The sequence below is a fragment of the Oncorhynchus clarkii genome, chromosome 24 (assembly GCF_045791955.1).
Source record: "Oncorhynchus clarkii lewisi isolate Uvic-CL-2024 chromosome 24, UVic_Ocla_1.0, whole genome shotgun sequence".
Lineage (NCBI taxonomy): Eukaryota > Metazoa > Chordata > Actinopteri > Salmoniformes > Salmonidae > Oncorhynchus > Oncorhynchus clarkii.
The window spans coordinates 43,999,685-44,017,378 of NC_092170.1; the positions used below are offsets into that span (position 1 = coordinate 43,999,685).

Consider the following 17,694-nt stretch of genomic DNA (forward strand, 5'->3'; position numbering starts at 1 on the left):
CCTAAGTAGGAGCAGCCTAGGTGGTTGCTCTCCTCAGTAGGAGGAGCCTAGGTGGTTGCTATCCTCAGTAGGAGGAGCCTAGGTGGTTGCTCTCCTCAGTAGGAGCAGCCTAGGTGGTTGCTCTCCTCAGTAGGAGCAGCCTAGGTGGTTGCTCTCCTCAGTAGGAGCAGCCTAGGTGGTTGCTATCCTCAGTAGGAGCAGCCTAGGTGGTTGCTCTCCTCAGTAGGAGGAGCCTAGGTGGTTGCTATCCTCAGTAGGAGCAGCCTAGGTGGTTGCTATCCTCAGTAGGAGCAGCCTAGGTGGTTGCTCTCCTCAGTAGGAGCAGCCTAGGTGGTTGCTATCCTCAGTAGGAGCAGCCTAGGTGGTTGCTCTCCTCAGTAGGAGCAGCCTACGTGGTTGCTATCCTCAGTAGGAGCAGCCTAGGTGGTTGCTCTCCTCAGTAGGAGGAGCCTAGGTGGTTGCTATCCTCAGTAGGAGCAGCCTAGGTGGTTGCTATCCTCAGTAGGAGCAGCCTAGGTGGTTGCTCTCCTCAGTAGGAGCAGCCTACGTGGTTGCTATCCTCAGTAGGAGCAGCCTAGGTGGTTGCTATCCTCAGTAGGAGCAGCCTAGGTGGTTGCTCTCCTCAGTAGGAGGAGCCTAGGTGGTTGCTATCCTCAGTAGGAGCAGCCTAGGTGGTTGCTCTCCTCAGTAGGAGCAGCCTAGGTGGTTGCTCTCCTCAGTAGGAGCAGCCTAGGTGGTTGCTCTCCTCAGTAGGAGCAGCCTAGGTGGTTGCTCTCCTCAGTAGGAGCAGCCTAGGTGGTTGCTCTCCTAAGTAGGAGCAGCCTAGGTGGTTGCTCTCCTCAGTAGGAGGAGCCTAGGTGGTTGCTATCCTCAGTAGGAGGAGCCTAGGTGGTTGCTCTCCTCAGTAGGAGCAGCCTAGGTGGTTGCTCTCCTCAGTAGGAGCAGCCTAGGTGGTTGCTCTCCTCAGTAGGAGCAGCCTAGGTGGTTGCTCTCCTCAGTAGGAGCAGCCTAGGTGGTTGCTCTCCTCAGTAGGAGGAGCCTAGGTGGTTGCTATCCTCAGTAGGAGCAGCCTAGGTGGTTGCTATCCTCAGTAGGAGGAGCCTAGGTGGTTGCTCTCCTCAGTAGGAGGAGCCTAGGTGGTTGCTATCCTCAGTAGGAGGAGCCTAGGTGGTTGCTCTCCTCAGTAGGATGAGCCTAGGTGGTTGCTATCCTCAGTAGGAGGAGCCTAGGTGGTTGCTCTCCTCAGTAGGAGCAGCCTAGGTGGTTGCTATCCTCAGTAGGAGGAGCCTAGGTGGTTGCTCTCCTCAGTAGGAGGAGCCTAGGTGGTTGCTATCCTCAGTAGGAGCAGCCTAGGTGCTTGCTATCCTCAGTAGGAGCAGCCTAGGTGGTTGCTCTCCTCAGTAGGAGCAGCCTAGGTGGTTGCTATCCTCAGTAGGAGCAGCCTAGGTGGTTGCTCTCCTCAGTAGGAGCAGCCTAGGTGGTTGCTCTCCTCAGTAGGAGCAGCCTAGGTGGTTGCTCTCCTCAGTAGGAGCAGCCTAGGTGGTTGCTCTCCTCAGTAGGAGCAGCCTAGGTGGTTGCTCTCCTCAGTAGGAGCAGCCTAGGTGGTTGCTCTCCTCAGTAGGAGCAGCCTAGGTGGTTGCTCTCCTCAGTAGGAGCAGCCTAGGTGGTTGCTCTCCTCAGTAGGAGCAGCCTAGGTGGTTGCTCTCCTCAGTAGGAGCAGCCTAGGTGGTTGCTCTCCTCAGTAGGAGCAGCCTAGGTGGTTGCTCTCCTCAGTAGGAGCAGCCTAGGTGGTTGCTCTCCTCAGTAGGAGGAGCCTAGGTGGTTGCAATCCTCAGTAGGAGGAGCCTACGTGTTTGCTATCCTCAGTAGGAGGAGCCTACGTGGTTGCTATCCTCAGTAGGAGGAGCCTAGGTGGTTGCTATCCTCAGTAGGAGGAGCCTAGGTGGTTGCTATCCTCAGTAGGAGGAGCCTAGGTGGTTGCTATCCTCAGTAGGAGGAGCCTAGGTGGTTGCTATCCTCAGTGGGAGGAGCCTAGGTGGTTGCTCTCCTCAGTAGGAGCAGCCTAGGTGGTTGCTCTCCTCAGTAGGAGGAGCCTAGGTGGTTGCAATCCTCAGTAGGAGGAGCCTACGTGTTTGCTATCCTCAGTAGGAGGAGCCTACGTGGTTGCTATCCTCAGTAGGAGGAGCCTAGGTGGTTGCTATCCTCAGTAGGAGGAGCCTAGGTGGTTGCTATCCTCAGTAGGAGGAGCCTAGGTGGTTGCTATCCTCAGTAGGAGGAGCCTAGGTGGTTGCTATCCTCAGTGGGAGGAGCCTAGGTGGTTGCTATCCTCAGTAGGAGGAGCCTAAGTGGTTGATATTTGTTGCTGACTGCAGTGGATAATACTAAACAGTTTGTTGTGAATCAGTGATGGAAAACTACAGTTCTCAGGGGCCTGGTTGTGACCTGCCGCCCTCCTATAATCAACTAATCATGGTTTTCAGTTAAGAATGCAACTACAGTAGCTTAAGGTGTGTTAGCTATAGGGCTGGGGGGAAGGTGTGTTAGCTACAGGGCTGGGGGAAAGGTGTGTTAGCTACAGGGCTGGGGGAAAGGTGTGTTAGCTACAGGGCTGGGGGAAAGGTGTGTTAGCTACAGGGCTGGGGGGAAGGTGTGTTAGCGACAGGGCTGGGGGAAAGGTGTGTTAGCTACAGGGCTGGGGGAAAGGTGTGTTAGCTACAGGGCTGGGGGAAAGGTGTGTTAGCTACAGGGCTGGGGGAAAGGTGTGTTAGCTACAGGGCTGGGGGAAAGGTGTGTTAGCTACAGGGCTGGGGGAAAGGTGTGTTAGCTACAGGGCTGGGGGAAAGGTGTGTTAGCTACAGGGCTGGGGGAAAGGTGTGTTAGCTACAGGGCTGGGGGAAAGGTGTGTTAGCTACAGGGCTGGGGGAAAGGTGTGTTAGCTACAGGGCTGGGGGAAAGGTGTGTTAGCTACAGGGCTGGGGGGGAAGGTGTGTTAGCTATAGGGCTGGGGGAAGGGTGTGTTAGCTACAGGGCTGGGGGAAAGGTATGTTAGCTATAGGGAAAGGTGCGTTAGCTATAGGGAAAGGTGCGTTAGCTATAGGGAAAGGTGCGTTAGCTATAGGGAAAGGTGCGTTAGCTATAGGGAAAGGTGCGTTAGCTATAGGGAAAGGTGCGTTAGCTATAGGGAAAGGTGCGTTAGCTATAGGGAAAGGTGCGTTAGCTATAGGGAAAGGTGCGTTAGCTATAGGGAAAGGTGCGTTAGCTATAGGGAAAGGTGCGTTAGCTATAGGGAAAGGTGCGTTAGCTATAGGGAAAGGTGCGTTAGCTACTGTATAGGGAAAGGTGCGTTAGCTACAGGGCTGGGGGAAAGGTGTGTTAGCTACAGGGCTGGGGGGGAAGGTGCGTTAGCTATAGGGCTGGGGGAAAGGTGTGTTAGCGACAGGGCTGGGGGAAAGGTGTGTTAGCTATAGGGAAAGGTGCGTTAGCTACATGGATGGGGGGGAAAGGAGTGTTAGCTATAGGGAAAGGTGCTTTAGCTATAGGGAAAGGTGTGTTAGCTAAAGGGCTGGGGGAAAGGTGTGTTAGCTACAGGGCTGGGGGGGAAGGTGTGTTAGCTACAGGGCTGGGGGAAAGGTGTGTTAGCTATAGGGAAAGGTGCGTTAGCTACAGGGATGGGGGGGAAAGGAGTGTTAGCTATAGGGAAAGGTGTATTAGCTACAGGGATGGGGGAAAGGAGTGTTAGCTATAGGGAAAGGTGTATTAGGTACAGGGATGGGGGGGAAAGGTGTGTTAGCTATAGGGAAAGGTGTGTTAGCTATAGGGAAAGGTGCGTTAGCTATAGGGAAAGGTGCGTTAGCTATAGGGAAAGGTGCGTTAGCTATAGGGAAAGGTGCGTTAGCTATAGGGAAAGGTGCATTAGCTATAGGGAAAGGTGCGTTAGCTATAGGGAAAGGTGCGTTAGCTATAGGGAAAGGTGCGTTAGCTATAGGGAAAGGTGCGTTAGCTATAGAGATAGGTGTGTTAGCTACAGGGCTGGGGGGGAAAGGAGTGTTAGCTATAGGGAAAGGTGCGTTAGCTATAGGGCAAGGTGTGTTAGCTATAGGGAAAGGTGTGTTAGCTGTAGGGAAAGGTGCGTTAGCTATAGGGAAAGGTGTGTTAGCTATAGGGAAAGGTGCGTTAGCTATAGGGAAAGGTGCGTTAGCTATAGGGAAAGGTGCGTTAGCTATAGGGCTGGGGGAAAGGTGCGTTAGCTATAGGGAAAGGTGCGTTAGCTATAGGGAAAGGTGCGTTAGCTATAGGGAAAGGTGCGTTAGCTATAGGGAAAGGTGTGTTAGCTATAGGGAAAGGTGTGTTAGCTATAGGGAAAGGTGTGTTAGCTATAGGGAAAGGTGCGTTAGCTATAGGGCTGGGGGGGAAAGGAGTGTTAGCTACAGGGCTGGGGGGGAAAGGTGTGTTAGCTACAGGGCTGGGGGGGAAAGGTGTGTTAGCTACAGGGCTGGGGGGAGAAAGGTGTGTTAGCTACAGGGCTGGGGGGGGAAGGTGTGTTAGCTACAGGGCTGGGGGAAAGGTGTTAGCTATAGGGCTGGGGGGGGGAAAGGTGTGTTAGCTACAGGGCTGGGGGGGAAAGGTGTGTTAGCTACAGGGCTGGGGGGGAAGGTGTGTTAGCTAAAGGGGGGAAGGTGTGTTAGCTACAAGGGGGAAGGTGTGTTAGCTACAGGGCTGGGGGGGGGAAGGTGCGTTAGCAACAGGGCTGGGGGGGGAAGGTGTGTTAGCTACAGGGCTGGGGGGGGAAGGTGTGTTAGCAACAGGGCTGGGGGGAGGAAGGTGTGTTAGCTACAGGGCGGGGGGGGAAGGTGTGTTAGCTACAGGGCTGATGGGGGGGAAGGTGTGTTAGCTACAGGGCTGGGGGGGGAAAGGTGTGTTAGCTACAGGGCTGGGGCGGGGAAGGTGTGTTAGTTACAGGGCTGGGGGGGGGAAAGGCACCAGCACTGGAGTTGCCCATCCCTGTTCTAAATCATATGCGGTAGGATTAGTACACAGATTGCCGGTGTAGAAAGTAGCAGGCAAGACAGATTTCGGACACGGCCAAGGTTCTCGCTGACCTGTTTAACGACCTGTTCGGCCAGCGCTCTGTACTCAGTGCTGTTGGAGTTTTCATAGGTATCCTCAAACACCTGGTTGGTGATCTTCATCGACCCGCTGTACATCTTCTTGATACGCGTATCCTTACGATCTACAGGGAGTAATCGATCGAGAGAGACAGAGAAACAGTCATTAACCAGCTGTTCCTAATGGTTTCAAAACTATTTATATAAAAAAAATGACAAGTGGTTCTGTGGATGGAGTAGAGCAAGGAGTGTCTCCTGACCCTGCGGCCTGATCAGAGCAAACCCTGAGCCCTAGGAAAGGGCTTTATCTGGCAGAGCAGAAAGGATGTAGGGAGGGATAGTTGAAGAAATGGTTAGGGAGTGGAAGAAAGGGGTAGAGAGCGGGAAGAGAGGTAGAGGTATTTTTCAATGCAAAATAAAATAAAATTGAAAAACAAACATCTTAGATGTAAAATTATATTAGATGAATTCTGACTATTTTGATGAAGTGGCTACGTCTTCACAAAATGGACAAATAGTACTATTGACGCTGTTTTCTCATTTTTCAAGGGATGTTATTTTAAGGGAGTATGCGAGCGCATTCGTTCGGCTAGGCGCCAGCCGAACTGGAGCATGCTGACGCCTTAAGGCCACTCCCAGTGGAAGTGAAGAAGAGAGGGGCATGGCTACTCCCAGTGGAAGAGAAGAAGAGAGGGGCAGGGCTACTCCCAGTGGAAGAGAAGAAGAGGGGCAGGGCCACTCCAAGTGGAAGAGAAGAAGAGAGGGGCAGGGCTACTCCCAGTGGAAGAGAAGAAGAGAGGGGCAGGGCTACTCCCAGTGGAAGAGAAGAAGAGAGGGGCAGGGCTACTCCCAGTGGAAGAGAAGAAGAGAGGGGCAGGGCTACTCCCAGTGGAAGAGAAGAAGAGGGGCAGGGCCACTCCAAGTGGAAGAACGAATGCATTTTAGTTAAATTATACCTTCCGGTAACCTGCCTCACCCAATGTGATACGGAACCGCTATTATTTTTTATTTCTAGACCTTATAGCCAGAACCACCTAGCCATCAGAAGCTAACCAGCTACAAGCTATTTAGTCATTGTTAGCCACTGCTAGCGGCCTTTAACTTCTGCACAGATACCAGCCCTTTTTTTGTGTGTTTTTTAGCCTGGATAACACTCGCCAGTAACTGACTGTCTCTCCACTACAACGCCGGATTCCTGCCGTAATCCCTGGACCATTACTCCTGATCTTCACAGCTAGCTAGCACCCACCGAGTTACCCAGAACCAAAGCTATCTCTGAGGCCCACCTCCCGGCCTACTCAGTTGTTCACCCGGACTCCACCCAAACACGGCTAGAATCCACCGGATCACCGCTGCTACCGAGTGGCTATAGTGGCTAACGCCCCTGCCCCGAAGCTAGCACCAGTTAGCCGTGAGCTAGGCACATCTCCAGGCTAGAAAACTAAATTACTATAACACCTCTTTCGCCATCTGGCTTGAATCCTTAGTCGACACGGCGCCCCGCCGCACCACCACGACTGGGCTGCCGATGAATAGTCCATCCGCTGTGCCTTCAACTGGCGTCCGTCGGAGCAGACGCTTCTACTAGCCCCGGGCTACTAACTTCAAACGCAGTGTTGCCCGCATGCTAGCGTAGTAGCGACGGCTTCCCTGTTCCATCTATTGCTTCCCTGTTCCATCTATTGCTGCCCCCTGGACCCTATGATCACTTGGCTCCATAGCTGATGCCTTCTGGACTGTGCATTAATCACGGTACTCCATTCTGTTTATTTTTTTGTTTATCTGTCGGCCCCAGCCGCGAACTCAGGCCCTGTGTGTAGTTAACCGACCCTCTGGCCCATTCATCGCCATTTTAGCTGATTAGCTGTTGTTGTCTCACCCGTTGTTGTCTTAGCTAGCTCTCCAAATCAACACCTGTGACTACTTTATGCCTCGCTGTATGTCTCTCTCATATGTCAATATGCCTTGTATACTGTTGTTCAGGTTAGTTATCATTGTTTTAGTTTACTGCGGAGCCTCTAGTTCCACTCTTCATACCCCTGATACCTGCTTTGTCCCACCTCCCACACATGCAGTGACCTCACCCATTACAACCAGCATGTCCAGAGATGCCTCCTTATTATACCTCCTTTGTTACCCAGTACATTTTTTCTTTATACCTTTATTTAACGAGGCAAGTCAGTTAGGAACAAATTCTTATTTTCAATGACGGCCTAGGAACAGTGGGTTTAACTGGCCTAGGAACAGTGGGTTAACTGGTCTAGGAACAGTGGGTTTAACTGGCCTAGGAACAGTGGGTTTAACTGGTCTAGGAACAGTGGGTTTAACTGGCCTAGGAACAGTGGGTTTAACTGGCCTAGGAACAGTGGGTTTAACTGGCCTAGGAACAGTGGGTTAACTGGCCTAGGAACAGTGGGTTAACTGGCCTAGGAACAGTGGGTTAACTGGTCTAGGAACAGTGGGTTAACTGGTCTAGGAACAGTGGGTTAACTGGCCTAGGAACAGTGGGTTAACTGTCTGTTCAGGGGCAGAACGACAGATTTGTACCTTGTCAGCTCGGGGATTCGTACTTGCAACCTACTAGTCCAATGCTCTAACCACTAGGCTACCCTGCTGCCCCATTATAACCAGCTTATCCAGAGATACAACGTCTCTTATCACTCAGTGCCTGGGCTTACCTCCGCTGTACCCGCACCCCACCATACCCGTCTGCACATTATGCCCTGAATCTATTCTACTAAGCCCAGAAATCCCCAACGCTCTAGGCGAACAGTTTTGATAGTCTTTAGCCGTACCCTCATCCTACTCCTCCTCTGTTCCTCGAGTGATGTGGAGGTAAACCCAGGCCCTGCGTGCCCCCAGGCATTTGTTGACTTCTGTGATCAAAAAAGCCTTGGTTTCATCCATGTCAACATCAGAAGCCTCCTCCCTAAGTTTGTTTTACTCACTGCTTTAGCACATTCCGCCAACCCTGATGTCCTTGCAGTGTCTGAATCCTGGCTTAGGAAGGCCACCAACAATTCTGAGATTTCCATACCCAACTACAACATTTTCCGTCAAGATAGAACTGCCAAAGGGGGAGGAGTTGCAATCTACTGCAGAGATAGCCTGCAAAGTTCTGTCATATTTTCCAGGTCTATACCCAAACAGTTTGAACTTCTAATTAAAAAAATGAACCTCTTCAGAAATAAGTCTCTCACTGTTGCCGCCTGCTATCGACCCCCCTCCGCTCCCAGCTGTGCCCTGGACACCATTTGTGAAATGATCGCCCCCCATTTAGCTTCAGAGTTCATTCTGTTAAGTGACCTAAACTGGGATATGCTTAACACCCCGGCAGTCCTACAATCTAAGCTAGATGCCTTCAATCTCACACAAATCATCAAGGAACCCACCAGGTACAACCCTAAATCCGTAAACATGGGCACCCTCATAGACATTATCCTGACCAACTTGCCCTCCAAATACACCTCCGCTGTTTTCAATCAGGATCTCAGGGATCACTGCCTCATTGCCTGTATCCGCTACGGGTCCACGGTCGAACGACCACCCCTCATCACTGTCATACGCTCCCTAAAACACTTCTGCGTGCAGGCCTTTCTAATCGACCTGACCCGGGTAACTTGGAAGGATATTGACCTCATTACGTCAGTCGAGGATGCCTGGTCATTCTTTAAAAGTAATTTCCTCACCATCTTAGATAAGCATGCCCCCATCTTAGATAAGCATGCCCCCATCTTAGATAAGCATGCCCCGTTCAAAAAATGCAGAACTAAGAACAGATATAGCCCTTGGTTCACTCCAGACCTGACTGCCCTTGACCAGTACTAAAATATCCTGTGGCGGACTGCAATAGCATCAAATAGTCCCCACGATATGCAACTGCTCAGGGAAGTCAGGAACCAATACAAGCAGTCAGTTAGGAAAGCAAAGGCCAGCTTTTTCAAACAGAAATTCGCAATCTGTAGCTCTAACTCCAAAGTTTTGGGACACTGTAAAGTCCATGGAGAACAAGAGCACCTCATCCCAGCTGCCCACTGCACTGAGGCTAGGTAACACGGTCACCACTGATAAATCGAAAATTTCAATAAGCATTTCTCAACGGCTGGCCATGCCTTCCTCCTGGCTACTCCAACCCCGGCCAACAGCTCCGCCACCCACCCCCCGCAGCTACTCGCCCAAGCCTCCCCAGCTTCTCCTTCACCCAAATCCAATCAGCAGATGTTCTGAAAGAGCACCTCCTCCCAGCTGCCCACCGCACTGAGGCTAGGAAGCACTGTCACCACTGATAAATCCACTATAATTGAGAATTTCAATAAGCATTTTTCTACGGCTGGCCATGCTTTCCACCTGGCTACCCCTACCCCGGTCAACAGCACTGCACCCCCCACAGCAACTCGCCCAAGCCTTCCCCATTTCTCCTTCTCCCAAATCCAGTCAGCTGATGTTCTGAAAGAGCTGCAAAACCTGGACCCGTACAAATCAGCTGGGCTAGACAATCTGGACCCTCTCTTTCTGAAACTATCTGCCGCCATTGACGCAAACCCTATTACCAGCCTGTTCAACCTCTTTCGTATCGTCTGAGATCCCTAAAGATTGGAAAGCTGCCGCGGTCATCCCCCTCTTCAATGATGTCGCTCTTGCTGCGGGAGAGAAGAAGAGGGGGCAGGGCTACTCCCAGTGAAGAGAAGGAGAGAAGAAGAGGGGGCAGGGCTACTCCCATTGGAAGAGAAGAAGAGAGGGGAAGGGCTACTCACAGTGGAAGTGCCAGACCAGTAGGCCGGTCATAAGGGCGATGACAGCAGCGAAGATAACGATGCCGATCACAGCCCCGACTCTCCCTGGTCCTTTCTTCTTCTCTAACTTCTTACTGTCAGCTGCTGGGAGGAACGTCACATCCTGGTCCCAGTCCCTGTCCTGAGAGAGAGGGGGACGTAAGACACTGTCACACCGACAAGATGCCATGTAGATATTAGGAATACAGTCTTTAATCTGAGACCTGGAAACCAATCTTATACATTTGACAGCCTTGAGCTGTATAAAATAAAAATTAAAAATACCTATTGCACATTGATTTTGAATGTATTGGTGAGGCTCTACGCTGGCGAGGCTCTACGCCAACACACTGGCGAGGCTCTACGCTGGCGAGGCTCTATACCGACACACTGGTGAGGCTCTATACCGACACACTGGTGAGGCTCTATACCGACACACTGGTGAGGCTCTATAGCGACACACTGGTGAGGCTCTACACTGGTGAGGCTCTATACCGACACACTGGTGAGGCTCTATACCGACACACTGGTGAGGCTCTACACTGGTGAGGCTCTATACCGACACACTGGTGAGGCTCTATACCGACACACTGGTGAGGCTCTATAGCGACACACTGGTGAGGCTCTATAGCGACACACTGGTGAGGCTCTATAGCGACACACTGGTGAGGCTCTACACTGGTGAGGCTCTACACTGGTGAGGCTCTACGCTGACACGCTGGTGAGGCTCTTTACCGACACACTGGTGAGGCTCTACACTGGCGAGGCTCTAGACCGACACACTGGTGAGGCTCTATACCGACACACTGGTGAGGCTCTACACTGGTGAGACTCTATACCGACACACTGGTGAGGCTCTACACTGGTGAGGCGCTACACTGGTGAGGCTCTATACCGACACACTGGTGAGGCTCTACACTGGTGAGGCTCTATACCGACACACTGGTGAGGCTCTACACTGATGAGGCTCTGTACCGACACACTGGTGAGGCTCTATACCGACACACTGGTGAGGCTCTACACTGGTGAGGCTCTACACTGATAAGGCTCTGTACTGACACACTGGTGAGGCTCTATACCGACACACTGGTGAGGCTCTACACTGGTGAGGCTCTATACCGACACACTGGTGAGGCTCTATACCGACACACTGGTGAGGCTCTATACCGACACACTGGTGAGGCTCTACACTGGTAAGGCTCTATACCGACACACTGCCGAGGCTCTACACTGGTGAGGCTCTATACCGACACACTGGTGAGGCTCTATACCGACACACTGGTGAGGCTCTATACTGGTGAGGCTCTATACCGACACACTGGTGAGGCTCTACACTGGTGAGGCTCTATACCGACACACTGGTGAGGCTCTATACCGACACACTGGTGAGGCTCTACACTGGTGAGGCTCTGTACCGACACACTGGTGAGGCTCTACACTGGTGAGGCTCTGTACCGACAAACTGGTGAGGCTCTACACTGGTGAGGCTCTGTACCGACACACTGGTGAGGCTCTACACTGGTGAGGCTCTGTACCGACACACTGGTGAGGCTCTACACTGGTGAGGCTCTGTACCGACAAACTGGTGAGGCTCTACACTGATGAGGCTCTACGCCGACACACTGGTGAGGCTCTACACTGGTGAGGCTCTATACCGACACACTGGTGAGGCTCTACGCTGGTGAGGCTCTAGACCGACAAACTGGTGAGGCTCTACACTGATGAGGCTCTATACCGACACACTGGTGAGGCTCTACGCTGGTGAGGCTCTATACCGACACACTGGTGAGGCTCTATACCGACACACTGGTGAGGCTCTACACTGGTGATGCTCTACACTGGTGAGGCTCTACACCGACACACTGGTGAGGCTCTATACCGACACACTGGTGAGGCTCTACACTGGTGATGCTCTACACTGGTGAGGCTCTACACCGACACACTGGTGAGGCTCTATACCGACACACTGGTGAGGCTCTACGCTGGTGAGGCTCTATACCGACACACTGGTGAGGCTCTATACCGACACACTGGTGAGGCTCTACACTGGTGAGGCTCTACACTGGTGAGGCTCTACACCGACACACTGGTGAGGCTCTAGACCGACACACTGGTGAGGCTCTACACTGGTGAGGCTCTATACCGACACACTGGTGAGGCTCTACATTGGTGAGGCTCTATACCGACACACTGGTGAGGCTCTACACTGGTGAGGCTCTGTACCGACACACTGGTGAGGCTCTACACTGATAAGTCTCTGTACAGACACACTGGTGAGGCTCTAGACCGACACACTGGCGAGGCTCTACACTGGTGAGGCTCTATACCGACACACTGGTGAGGCTCTACACTGGTGAGGCTCTATACCGACACACTGGTGAGGCGCTACACTGGTGAGGCTCTACACTGGTGAGGCGCTACACTGGTGAGGCTCTATACCGACACACTGGTGAGGCTCTAGACCGACACACTGGTGAGGCACTACACTGGTGAGGCTCTGTACCGACACACTGGTGAGGCTCTATACCGACACACTGGTGAGGCTCTATACCGACACACTGGTGAGGCACTACACTGGTGAGGCTCTATACCGACACACTGGTGAGGCTCTATACCGACACACTGGTGAGGCTCTATAGCGACACACTGGTGAGGCTCTATAGCGACACACTGGTGAGGCTCTATAGCGACACACTGGTGAGGCTCTATACCGACACACTGGTGAGGCTCTATACCGACACACTGGTGAGGCTCTATACCGACACACTGGTGAGGCTCTATACCGACACACTGGTGAGGCTCTATACCGACACACTGGTGAGGCTCTACACTGGTGAGGCTCTATACCGACACACTGGTGAGGCTCTACACTGGTGAGGCTCTATACCGACACACTGGTGAGGCTCTACACTGGTGAGGCTCTATACCGACACACTGGTGAGGCTCTACACTGGTGAGGCTCTGTACCGACACACTGGTGAGGCTCTACACTGATGAGGCTCTGTACCGACAAACTGGTGAGGCTCTACACTGGTGAGGCTCTGTACCGACACACTGGTGAGGCTCTACACTGATGAGGCTCTGTACCGACAAACTGGTGAGGCTCTATACTGGTGAGGCTCTATACCGACACACTGGTGAGGCTCTATACCGACACACTGGTGAGGCTCTACACTGGTGAGGCTCTATACCGACACACTGGTGAGGCTCTATACCGACACACTGGTGAGGCTCTACACTGGTGAGGCTCTATACCGACACACTGGTGAGGCTCTATACCGACACACTGGTGAGGCTCTACACTGGTGAGGCTCTGTACCGACACACTGGTGAGGCTCTACACTGGTGAGGCTCTGTACCGACACACTGGTGAGGCTCTACACTGGTGAGACTCTGTACCGACACACTGGTGAGGCTCTAGACCGACACACTGGTGAGGCTCTGTACCGACACACTGGTGAGGCTCTACACTGGTGAGGCTCTATACCGACACACTGGTGAGGCTCTAGACCGACACACTGGCGAGGCTCTACACTGGTGAGGCTCTAGACCGACACACTGACGAGGCTCTACGCTGGTGAGGCTCTACGCCAACACACGGGTGATACCTCCTCTCAGTTTCTCCTAAAAAGCAAGAGAAAGTCTAAGTGCCTGAGTTAGATCAACATGTAAGGTACATGTGTCGAGGCCAGTCGTGTGGACCTGTGACGAGGCCAGTCGTGTGGACCTGTGACGAGGCCAGTCGTGTGGACCTGTGACGAGGCCAGTCGTGTGGACCTGTGACGAGGCCAGTCGTGTGGACCTGTGACGAGGCCAGTCGTGTGGACCTGTGACGAGGCCAGTCGTGTGGACCTGTGACGAGGCCGGTAGGTGTGTTTCAGAAATGTGACCATTGTGTTGCGACAGGTTTAAAAAAAACAGGCCGGTATTAGATCTAAGGGCGACAGAGAAGGTGACGGAATCGAACCGGCATTGCTTTTCCCAGTCTACAGGACGAAGGTAAATAGTCTTTATTCTCGAATTTGGGAGGGAATTATTTTACATATTTTTTGATTGAATGTGCTAAAGGAGTTTGGATTTAATCAATGATCGGTGCTTGAATATTCTGAACAAATACAACGGGTTTCTACTTTGTGTTTTAACCAAAATCGATAGGAAGGAAGGAAACAGCTCTGAAATGACTCGTGGTAAGGTGCACTACCGTAAATAAAATAGGACTTAATAAATCCTGGTTTTGCATGCCGAAGGGTTTTTAAGGGTGGGATATATTAAGTTTTGTTAGATAGGACGGTCGTTCTGAACAAATAGGATAGCCATTAATTCAAAAGACAGACTACTTAGGTTAACTTTATTTAGGTATATCTGTATATGGGAAGTAGTCTTGACTATGAAAAGTAGCAGATAGACATATTAAAACAGGTGAGGATAAATTAGGCTTGGTGAGAAGGCAGGGTAATTCTAGGCGAACATAATAAATGAACCTATTCAATACTGAAAAAAAAACAAAATCCAAGGTGGTGGAGAGGGAAAGCTAGTCTAGAGAAGTGAGATATGAGATATTAATGTTGAAAGTCCCAAGGAACAATCGTTTATAATGAGCTTATAAATTGTATACGGGTGAAATTTAATGTCCGATCAAAAGTCATCTATAGACGAAGTTTCCAGAAAGGAGAAATACATACATACATACCCCTACACATTGATTATCATTGAAGAGACACACACACAGTCAGACAGAAGAGCAACTAAACTGAGTAACAGTAAATAGCAAATATAATAAATAGTAAATAATATTCATAGAAATACACACACATAGAAGGTAAAAAAATAGAAAGCCATAGATAAGTGATTAAATACCATAGCTACTAGTAAGGATTTAACAAACATGGGTAGTAAATCCTCAAAGGAGGCCCCGGAATTAACGGGAGATGAGAAATAATGCAGGGAAGAGATAAGAGAAACGTCTATTTTGGCCCGACATGGAGGTGTACGTTTAAAGAAGGAACGATAATTCGCTCACGTGTCAGACCTAATAACTTATCAATAGTCACGATAGTAACTATTCCTAATTTCTGATAGAGGAGAGCGAGATTAATGAGAATCCTCGCTGAGGGAAAACATTGGGCTTTTAAATTAGGGCTATTTTCTGTTGTCCCGATGCCGGAGTTACAAATACAGACAATTGTAAAATGGGCCTATTTGCGGAGAATCTCAGTCAGTTCCATAGCGTTGGTGGTATAGTGGTGAATGTAGCATTCTTACAAACTGCAGTCCAGGGTTCGGTTCCCAGCTGAGGCGTTAACTAAAAAAAATCTGAGTTTTTGGTTATAATTAAACGAATTGTATTGCAGAGAAAGTTATAGTCACTAGTATTGGTATAAGATATAAACCGAACGTTTTAAATAGTTTGTTTGGTTCAAATTGAAAGACAAAATTCATTCAACTTAAAATAAGGACGGAGCGAATTATGATGCAAGACGATGTCAGTTCACTAAATGATCTGTTTGAATAATGTATTGGGAATTAGAGTCACTAAATGATCTGTTTGAATAATGTATTGGGAATTAGAGTCGTAATTAAAATGCTAAATCAAAGACGAGACAGTTACTTAAATCAAATTAATTCTAAATAATAACGAGGAGACAATTACGATAGATTTGTGCCCATCGAAATGTTCTTATAAATTTAGAAAATTGAGAGATGAGAGATGTTGATTGTTGTTGTAAATTCAAATTCAAGATTCAACAGATGTGATGAATTAGGTTTGGTTTATCGAACCCGTACTACTGTTGCTGCAGACAGCCAACAATTATTTACAATTCATTGAAAGTCGTTGCGGCTCGGCTCTAGGTTGAGCGCCAGTTGATGACATCACTCGCAAGGCACTTTTGTCGCCACGGAAATGATGTTGTGACTGGGGGTAACGGAGAAAATTGTTTGTGTCATTTAGAAGGAAAACGTGTGCAATATTGTTTTGAGTCACTTTTCAGAAGTTGATAAAAATTTCCAAATACATTTTTAAAAGTAGTTGTAAGTCGTCAGGGTAGTCAGGAAAGATGCTAAAAAACTAGCAGCAGATTCGCTAGGTGGGCATCCTTGATTTGTGGCGTTCATTTGGACGGTATTTGGCTATGAGAAAGGGAGATCTGAATGTCTGAATCGTAAAACATCGTGATAATGGATTCTGATGGTTATTGATTCCTGGTTTGATTGTTTAAGTAACACCAGTGAATTTGAGCACTGTTTCCATTGTGTGGAACCATGTTAGGGTATTAATGTTGAAAAGCAACCGCTATAGTAAAAAACAATTGCATATGTTTCAGGAAATTAGCTAGGTTGAATTTGGTTTGGAGCTTTTCCCCTGATACATAGACATCTGTAACAGGGGCAAGTTGTTTCTTCAGGAACATGCAAACGGTGTTTTGTTTTATTGAGATGTAAACATGAGTCTCTGAGTAATATTGTCATCTGAAAGCATTATGGTAGGGAGTTTGTGTATAGTTTGTTTTTTGATGATAAGTGTTTTGTTTATTTGTTTATTGTTTATTTTAGGAGTTGATTTAACTTAAACACACCAGAATACAATGTTTAATTAAGTAGGATTCCTTCTTCCGGGACAGATGGAAGTTATCTAAAATATGTGAGTTGAAGGAGCCAAGGGAGAATACGTTTATATTTTTATTAAATATCTGGGATTAAATGACTGATTTCTTACACTGAGAAATGTACGACATTTGCGGCAGAGGGAAAAAGTAATACATTAGATAATAATGTTATCAGGTTAATTGTATCTAAGGGTGGCATTGGATAATAATGTTATCAGGTTAATTGTATCTAAGGGAAGCGTTGGATAATAATGTTATCAGGTTAATTGTATCTAAGGGAAGCATTGGATAATAATGTTATCAGGTTAATTGTATCTAAGGGAAGCATTGGATAATAATGTTATCAGGTTAATTGTATCTAAGGGAAGCATTGGATAATAATGTTATCAGGTTAATTGTATCTAAGGGAAGCATTGGATAATAATGTTATCAGGTTAATTGTATCTAAGGGAAGCATTGGATAATAATGTTATCAGGTTAATTGTATCTAAGGGAAGCATTGGATAATAAAGTTATCAGGTTAATTGTATCTAAGGGAAGCGTTGGATAATAATGTTATCAGGTTAATTGTATCTAAGGGTAGCATGTTCATTTAAGTATACATATACATTGACGTTGTTTAAAACTGATGATTAATGATTTGTGGTAAAGGGGAATTATCATTAGGTTTGGTTTATAGTTTACTTTTGAGTTTCTGAATCGAAGTAGCATAGTGAATGCTAGTTAGGCGTGTTGTGTTCTTCTGGGAAAAGTGATGTTTAGGTGTCTCACTTTTAGACGTTTCCTGGGATTATAATCTTGGGGAGATTGAGGCCATAAACGACCAAATTGAAAAAAGGCCTGGGAGTTTTGTTTATTCATTAAGGTTTGCGAATATATACACATAAAACATCTGTTAGGACTATTTGTTTTGGTGCAAAGGTATTTTAAAGAGGCACGCTCACATATGGAACTTTATGAGTTTTTATTTTATGAGTTTTAATTACACAAGTGATTTTTTTTATTTTAAGGATAAAGGGTTCTTTAATATGTCTAAGGTAGTATGAAACATGACTAGAAAAGGGTGGTATGACCTATGACCATCTCTTGGGGTCTGATCAGCCTCAGGGGAGAGCCATTTGTATAATGAATTTGTGGTCATTTGGGTTACTAGTTTTAAGGTAAATTAATTATAATGGAGTTTTAGTTTGGGGTTTAGAATTATTGTTTGAA

At 48.7% G+C, this 17,694-nt stretch overlaps 1 protein-coding gene across 2 annotated transcripts in view; it reads right to left on the reverse strand.

Moving 5' to 3' along the window:
• The window catches only part of LOC139382384 (ST14 transmembrane serine protease matriptase a), a 79,515-nt gene that overhangs the window by 50,309 nt on the left and 11,512 nt on the right, over positions 1-17,694 (reverse strand). Inside the window, exons 2-3 of one of the 2 annotated variants that reach the window (XM_071126391.1) lie at positions 9,860-10,019; positions 5,100-5,230 (exon numbers count right to left, since the gene is read on the reverse strand). In XM_071126391.1, coding sequence (XP_070982492.1) covers positions 5,100-5,230; positions 9,860-10,019 — 291 coding nt within the window. The remainder of the gene's footprint in view (positions 1-5,099; positions 5,231-9,859; positions 10,020-17,694) is intronic. The other variant, XM_071126392.1, reaches the window with a different exon arrangement.